An 8,829-nucleotide genomic window follows, 5' to 3' on the forward strand; every position below is an offset into this window, starting at 1 on the left:
TCTTAAAATGGCATACACTCATCAGCTGTCAAAAAAGAACCATCTGGGGCCGGCACCGAGGCTCACTTGGTTAATCCTCTGCCTGTGGCGCCAGCATCCTATATGGGTGCTGGTTCTAGTCCCAGTTGCCCCTCTTCCAGTCCAGCTCTCTGCTGTGGCCCGGGAAGGCAGTGGAGGATGTCCCAATTGCTTGGGCGCCTGCACCCATGTGGGAGACCAGGAAAAGCTCCTGGCTTTGGATTGGCGTAGCTCCAGCCATAGTGGCCATTTGGGGGGGTGAACCAACAGAAGGAAGAACTTTCTCTCTGTTCCTCTCTCTAACTCTGTCAAATAAAAAAAAAAAAAAGAAGAAGAAGAAGAAGAAGAAAACCATCTGTTGGGGCGGCGGCATGGCTCATTTGGTTAATCCCCTCTTCCAGTCCAGCCCTCTGCTGTGGCCTGGGAAGGCAGTGGAGGATGGCCCAAGTGTTTGGGCCCCTGCACCCGCATGGGAGACCAGGAAGAAGCACCTAGCACCAGCCATGGCGGCCATTTGGGAATGAACCAACAGAAAGAAGTCCTTTCTGTCTGTCTCTCTGTCTATAACTGTACCTGTCAAATTAAAAAAAAAAAAAGAGAAGAAGAAGAAGAACCATCTGCATCCAACACACAACCAGTTCAGCTTCAACTGGTTTAACAGAAAACACCAGCTGTCCAAAAATGCAATTCATTGAATAATTTTATGTCATTCCCTTTTTTCTGTTAAAAACAGAAATCCAAAAATAGAAAATTATGAGGGATATTCCATAGCTTCATATATATGTTAAATAATACCATATTAAACAGAAAACAAAAGTAAAATAGCAAAGATTTTTCAGGCAAGGAAGTAATTATGTTAGAGATGTATTTATAATGTTGGACTAAGAGGAAGGAATACAACTGTGCTGGAAAAATGAATACCTATTTACAATGTAATCTTTGTAAGTTACCAATTTCCACGAACAAATGATTAGAAGTTTAGAAGTAGTTTTCTACTGCATACTACTACATAAAATGTTAAAGTTTGATAACTTTTCCCCACATAGAAAGATCAGTAACTTTATAATTTCTAGGGAATCTTGAAAAGCAAAAATTTAGAGGAAAAGTTTTTAGGCCCAAATAGGTCAGATAAGTATAAATTTTAAGTTTTCTTTTAAAACAATTTTTTACCCTCTATTCCTTAGAAGCCTGGAGTAATGAAATGAAAAAAGATGCAAGGAACTCAGATTCTTGAAGTATCATCCTAAAACACAGTAAGCCCACAGAAATTATCCCTGAAACAATTAGTGTTTAACCACATGAAGCTGTTAATTTTCAGAAAACTTTCCATTTTTACTATAGACATTAACTTTGCAGAAACGGTCACTACAGAATAAACCACAGAAGTATTGATATGCTCACACAACCTGCCCCTGCCATGGGAAACTAAGGAAATGGTTTCCTGTTTAGTACCTTTTCCTGTCCCATCCCATATTTTACTTCTATGAATTCCAAATGTTAACAGTAATGTCTACCACTTATTAAGCCCTTTCTCTGTGACTTATATTTATTATCCCCTTTAATCCTAACATATTGAGTGGCAGGCCTTACTGATGAGGACAGTCAGGCATAGAACTTGTCAGTAACTTGCCCAAGGTCACACACTGCTATGGAGAGAGGGAGCTGAGAAATGTTGACTCAAGAGCCACTGCCCTTAATACTCAGCTGTTTATATTTGATAAAACAACATATTTGCACCATGAAAACATGAAATCACCTGCTGCCTTCAAACTACAGGATGCCAGATGCCTTGAGGATTTGTTTTGCCTTTCCCAGATAACTGCATACTCACGGAACGAAGGGGTCTAAACAAACATTTAGGAAAACTTGGAACTTCACAGCCAAGAAAACAAAGGGGCAGAGAAGCTAAGTGACAGCCAACACTAACACACAACTGACTCCCAGAAGAGATCTTCCCTCTGCACTAAAAGCCCTTCCTACACACATCTCACACAGTAAGCTCTTGCTGAAACCATACCCAGCCGTCCACCCAAACACTGAGGCCCACTTTGCAGACAAGAACCTCAACAGCATTCACGTGAGAACATTCTTGCACTTCAACAGAAATATGCTGTGTGCTAAGGCAATGGTTAAACCCAGATGAACATCATAATGCTGGCCCCAAATTTCGTTACAGAAACACAAACACACTAACTATAATAGGAGACAATTATGAACAATGTGTCTTGAAAGCACATAAGGAACAAGATGCGTTTGTGGCAGAGTAATAAAGTCAAAGGTAACGCTGCTTACAAAGCAAGGAAAATGCTGCCACTTCTACCAATTGATGTTAAAGTAAATATATATATATACATATATATATATGAAGTCAGAAGATCTGAGTTCAAGTCAAAACTTGGACTTGTATGAACAACTTGTTAATGTCAGTGTCCTCAGATGTGAAAGGTGGCTACTACTACTGACCTGTCCACCTCACCAGATTTTTGGAAAAGTCAATTACCTGAAAGTACTTAACAAACGGCAAAGTTTCTATTAAAAAAAAAAACCAAGTTACTTATTTATGTTTTTACTTCTAGGCAACCCTGTTGGTCCTTCCCCTAAACTGTGTCTCATAAAAGCCTTACCCTTCAAGATGAAAATATTCCAATGACATCACTCAAATGCTCCTTAGCAGAGTGTAAATGGTTCACATGAATGCCTTCAGGTTAAAATGCCAAATCTTTCTATAGAAATAATATGTATACATATAATGCTTTCATTCTTAGGCTTTGGTATTGACATCTAGTCAAAGCTTACTATAATTATATTTAGAAACTAGCACCAGATGCAAGTTTTCTCTTCTGGAAATTTTCTAAGAGATTCCATTCCAATTTATGCGATGTTGTCAAGCAACCACTCAAGGACAGACCAAGTAGCTATCACCTGGCTCTGATCCCAGGAGATGGGCTATGTGCTAGCTATAGCTACAGCCTAATGTATGCCCTGGACCCTAAAAAGAGAAATGCAAACAGGAACCAAACAAAAATCCACTAAAAAAAGGTAACGACTGTCCCACTGTAAGATCATTGGAGGCCCCTGGCCAGACCCCTCCTGTAAATTAAGGAACTCTTATTTCCTTGGAGTTTGACAGAGAAGCAAGAATAACCCGGTCCCCTCGATAAACTCCATCCAAGCCCCATGTTGTTGAATCCTTAAGCGACTCCTTGGATGGTCGGCTAAAGAAAGTTCCAGCGCCTGGCCGCCAAGTCAAAAAGGAGGCAGGAAAGGGTCGCAGCAGCGTGAAGTCCCCGTGGCCAGCGGCTGCTCTCTCTCCCAGGCCACTTCCCGTCGTCTCCCTCTTACCTTGTACACTTTCCCGAAGGCTCCGTCGCCCAGCTCGCCTATGATTTCCCAAAACTCCTCGGGGTTCAGGTCCCTCTTCACGTGCTCGTACTGCTTCTTCTTCTTCTCGCTGCCCAACTTGAAGATCTTACGGAAATTGAAGAAGGACATTTTTCCTCCCCCCCACAGAGTTCCTTGCACTCAAGGACTAGAAACAACAATAAAAGGCAAAGTTTCTCCGCCTCCTTCTCCGCGCGAGCCCGGCGGACGGGCGGCGGCGCGGGGTCTCCGGCTCCCGCGGCTCCGGCCGGGCCGTCCCCGGAGAGGGCGGGGCAGCGCCCGGGGCTCCGGCCCGCGGCGAGGGGGGCGCCCTGCGCCGAGCCCGGCCCGCCGCGCGATGGGGCGCCTGGCCCCCGGCCGGCCCGCTGGGGCTGCACCTGTGCGGACGGACGCCCGTCCACCGGGCCCCGGCTCGGCCCGACGGCGCCCAGCGGGTCTGCACGCCCGCAGCCGCGGCGGCTTAGGCCCGTGTCACGACGAGTCTCCAGGGGCGGCGGCCACTCGGGGCGAGGGAAGCGGCCGGCAGCCGCTGAGACGAGCGCGCGAGAGGCCAAGCTCTCCGGCCGCGGGCAGCGAGCCTCGGGTCTCCTTCGCAGCCGTCTGTCCCTGCGGCGCGAGGCCCGCGCGTCCCCTCAGCTCTGGGGCGCCGCCACCGCCGCCTCGCTCCCTCCCCAGCCCACACAGCCGCGGCCTGGAGCGCGCGCCGACGCCGACGCCGACTCCGCAGCGCGCCCGCGCGCTCCCCCGCCGCGCGCTCGCGCAGGGGCGGCCCCCGGAGCCCCGCGCACGCGCGTTGGGCCGCGCAGGCCGGCGGCGCCGAAGGGCTGGTGAGCCGAGGGCGGCGGGCCCTCGTTCCCTGCGGTCCCCGAGGCGGGCCCCGAGGCGGGCCCGGCGTTGGCCCTGCGAACCCCGAATCCTCGTCAGCCCCCGGCTTTGTTCGTAGTGGCCCCCGGGGCTGCGACGCTGGCGGATGTTGCGTCGGTGGTGGATGTGGGAAAAACTGTCAAGAATGAGAGCTCAGGCTTCCTGAGTGGAGCCGGGAAGTGGGCTTTGTTTTTAGCTCTTAAATCGAATCCAGAGGACAGTGAGAGGAGAGTGTGGGTGGCGCTGTGAGCCCGGGCTTGGGAGCCGGAGCCCTGTGGCCGGGAGCGGGTGACGCCCCCTTGCCTCAGTTTCCTCATGGCGCCTGCCTGGAGTGGTAGCGGGGGCTCATGGCCTCATCATGGCCTCACAGCTGACACGGACCTAGAACAAGTGCTCGAGCCCACTGCTCCAGGGATGACTGGGGGGCTATCCGCCGCCCGCCGGATGGCACGTCCAGCCTCGGACGGTGCTGCCCGGCTGCCAGAAGGTGACCTGCCCTCCTCTCCTCAGGTCGCACTTTCGGGGCAGTGGCTGCTTGTTCAGCAAGGTGACCGAGTCTCGGGGGACGTTCCGGCGTGGGAGAGGCAGACGGGTCTGGCCGATGGGTGAGTGGAGGTATCCAGCAAGGCAGGGTTGCTGCTGTTTATATAATACCCGCCTTCCACCCCTCCCCGACCATGTTACCCTCCAGCCCCTACAAGTTACAGCAAAACCCCTCTTCCAGGAGGAAGCCCCTCCCCGACCATGTTACCCTCCAGCCCCTACAAGTTACAGCAAAACCCCTCTTCCAGGAGGAAGCCCCTCCCCGACCATGTTACCCTCCAGCCCCTACAAGTTACAGCAAAACCCCTTTTCCAGGAGGAAGCTTAATATGATTCGGTTTCTCATGATCCTTCTGCTTTTTAAGTTTTTATTAAGATATAATTGATAGACAGTAGGCTGTACATTTGTGCACACACGTGAAAGCAATATTGATCTGCTTTTAATTGGTATCATGTATGAAGAAAATAGAGAAATGCAAAAAGAAATCAAATACAAAAGTGGTGGAATTCCACCGTCCGGAGGTAGCCATTGGAAAGAGTTCATTAAATTTCCAAACAGGTTTTTTTGGCTATGCGGTTTGTTTTTTTTTTTTTTTTACATCAATGAGATTACTTTTCAGATTCCAGTACAGTTAGTAATTATTCTCTCTTGCATCATGAGATATTTATTATCTTTATTTTAAATAAAACATTAATAAATATCTTTGCATACAAAATCCTTTTCCACATGCTTGATTATTTCCTTGAGATAAATCACCAGAAGTAGATTTGGGCCAAAGGGTACATGTCTGTTTCCTTTTTGTTTTTTTCAAAATGGAAAAGACTACTATGTTCTCATGTTGAAAGATTGTGTATCAGGACTGGCGCTGTGGCACAGCAGGTTAAGCCACCATCTGCAGCACCAGCACCCCATATGGGCACTGCTTTGAGACCCAGTTATTCCATTTCTGATCAAGCTTCTTGCTAATGTGCCTAGGAGAGCAGCGGAAGATGACTCAAGTTCTTGGGTCCCAGCACCCACAAGGGAAACCCAGATGACATTCCTGGTTCCTGACTTCAGCCTGGCCCAGCCCTGGTCATTGGGCCATTTGGGGAGTGAACCAGCAGATTGAAGATCTTTCTCCTCTCCCTCTCTCACTGTGGCTCTGACTTTCAAATAAATGGATAAATCTTAAAAAAAAAAAAAAAAAAAGATTGTGTATCATTGTTGTTAATAATTCAGATACAGGAATTACTCGGAAACTGTAATTTTCCTCTCCTGCCTTGCCCCCACTCAAATTCACTCCCAACCTAACCACCGTTAATAGGCCTGTACAATGGACATGTTTATGACATTGATGATTTCATGAATGAATACCATCTCCAAACGCATCAAACTGTATGCATGAAATATTAACAGCTGTCTGTATATCAACCCTGCTTAGAGTTGTCATTAAGTCATTAGCAGTAGCCAGCATTATGGGGCAGTGGTTAAGCTACCACCTGGGACATCAGGACCAGTATGAGTGCCAGCTCAAATCCAAGTTGCTCCACTTGTGATCCAGCTCCCTGCTACTGTGCCCAGAGAAAGCATCGGAAGATGATCCAAGTACTTGTACCCCTGCCACCTACCTAGGAGAACAGGATGGAGTTCCTGGCTCCCGGCTCCTGGCTCCCACCTGCGGCCTGGCTCAGCCCTAGCTATTGAAGCTGATGTGAGTGAATCAGTGGATGGAAGATCTCTCTCGTTCTTTCTCTGTAACTCTGCCTTTCAAAATAAATAAATCTTATTTTAAAAAAGTCACTAGCAAAGCACAGTTAAATTGATACCATTAATAAATATTCTCAGCTTTTTTCATATATTATGGAAACAAATGAATCTCAGGAAAGGTTCCCCTTTTAATAAAATAATAAATTTGGCAAAAAAAAACAGTTAACCCTATGAGTACGAGGGAAAATTGAGGGGTAATAAAAAAATTCTGAAAATGGATTTTGGTGATGGTTGTACAACTGTAAGAATTCACTAAAAATCATTGGATTGTAATTTACAAGGGTGAATTTTATGGAATGTAAATTGTACCTTAATAAATCTTTTTTAAAGCTATGCTTTTTCCATGTATAAAATTTTTAAAAAAATAAAAATGGGAACTGGCATTTGGCATAGCCATTAGGATACCACTTGGGATTCCCACATCCCATTTCCTGTTGCCTCTGGCTGCCTATTCCTGCCAATGCACACCCCCTGGGAAGCGGCAGATGATGGCTCAAGTACTTAGGACCCTGCCATCCATGTGGGAGACCTAAATTGAGTTCCAGATACCTGGCAAATGCCTGACCAAGCTCCAGCCTTTATGGGATTTGGGGAGTAAACTGGCCGATGGTGAATCTCTCCATGCCTGTTTTTCCATCTCTGCCTTTTGAATGATTTTTTTTAATTTTAATTAAAAATAAAAAGGAACTGATAAGAGTGAGACATTGACATTTTTCCATACCAGCACAAATAGATCTGTCTAACCCTTTTTAATAGCTGCATAGAATTCCAGTGTCTAGCTGTATCATAATTCATTTAAACGTTTCTCTAGCAGTAAGCTTTTAGGTAATTTCCAACTTTACATCATTATAAATAACATCACAGTTGAACGTGACTATATGACCATCTTTATGTATTTGTATGATTGTATTTCCTGAAGATGCTGTTGATGAAGTGGGATTGATAAGTCAAGACTATATTAGGGGCTGGCACCTGAAGTTCTGACTTCCCATATTGGCGCTAGTTCGATTCCCAGCTGCTCCACTTCTGATCCAGCTCTCTGCTATAGCCTGGGAAAGCAATAGAAGATGGCCCAAGTCCTTGGGCCCCTGCACCTGTGTGGGAGACCCAACAGTAGCTCCTGGCTTCTGGCTTCGGATTGGCACAGCTCCAGCTGTTGTAGCCATTTGAGAAGTGAACCAGCGGATGAAAAATCTCTCTCTCTTTCTCTCTCTCCCTCCTTCTCTCTCTCTGTAACTCTGACTTTCAAATAAATAAATCTTTTTTTAAAAAAAGACTATATTAAAAAGTTTTTTTTTTTTTACCTGTACTGGCCTCTAAAAGGATACCAATTTATTTTCTAGCAGCAATGTATTAGAGTGCCAATTTCACCACCAATTCAACAGCACCAAGGTATTATCCATCTTTTGAATTTTTACCCAATAGTCCCTAAATAACCTCACTTTAATTTAGAATTTAGTGATCTAATGTCCTTTCGTGTGTATTGGCCACCTTTATTTCTGATGCTGTGAACTGCCTCAGCATATCAAAGGATATCCAGCTTTCCTCCTGCCCCTCCCATGCCATCCAGCTGAAGGAAGACTGAAACTCTGGGCCACAAGGGCAAGCACAAGAGGGAAATGTAGGCAGGGAAATGCTTGTGGATCAAATGAGATAAATATCTCCCAGTTACTCTGGGAAAGGTTGGTATAAGGCAGGATCACTTAAAGAGGAACCAGAGTTTCTGCTCAACTGTCAACCTTGAAACACTATGGACCTTGGTCAGTGAGCAGACACGGGCAAATACTGCCCACTAGGAGACTGGAGCTGCTCCTGTCACTGATGTGGTGCCACTTTACTTTCTGGGGAAGTAAAGTTCCCAAAGCAATCTGTTGGCATGAAGGGCAAATTCTTCAGCAGCAGGGCTGAACCCTGTGTCCTGATGGCTTAAAGCCACACTGGGGGAGGTTCTTTGAAGCCACAATTTGTTGAACTCTTTATTTAGTGCAGCCAATAAGACTTTGGCTATACTGCAAATTATAAATACTCTTAAAAAATAAAATATAAAATAAAATACATAAAAATAAAACAAAAATGCTTTTTAAAAGCAGATTAAATGATGCTATTCGTGTTTTTTTTTTTTAATGACATAGTCAAATCTGACACACTTTGGAATGATCGTGGAATTAATAATAGCTTCTACGTTTTCACCATGAAATGTGAAAATAGCCCTAGGCATTATTTAATGCCGGTAAGATGTCATTTAAACAGATTCCAATTTTCCTGAGGTGGGCA

At 45.8% G+C, this 8,829-nt stretch overlaps 1 protein-coding gene across 1 annotated transcript in view; it reads right to left on the reverse strand.

Annotated features, from left to right (window-relative positions):
* Positions 1–3,639, reverse strand: part of SLK (STE20 like kinase) — a 78,639-nt gene extending 75,000 nt beyond the window's left edge. The window contains exon 1 of the mRNA XM_062214151.1: positions 3,361–3,639. Within this exon, the coding sequence (XP_062070135.1) occupies positions 3,361–3,510 (150 nt within the window). The 5' untranslated portion in view covers positions 3,511–3,639. The remainder of the gene's footprint in view (positions 1–3,360) is intronic.
* Positions 3,640–8,829: the final 5,190 nt, after the last annotated feature.

This window comes from Lepus europaeus, chromosome 17 (assembly GCF_033115175.1).
Source record: "Lepus europaeus isolate LE1 chromosome 17, mLepTim1.pri, whole genome shotgun sequence".
NCBI classification, from domain to species: domain Eukaryota; kingdom Metazoa; phylum Chordata; class Mammalia; order Lagomorpha; family Leporidae; genus Lepus; species Lepus europaeus.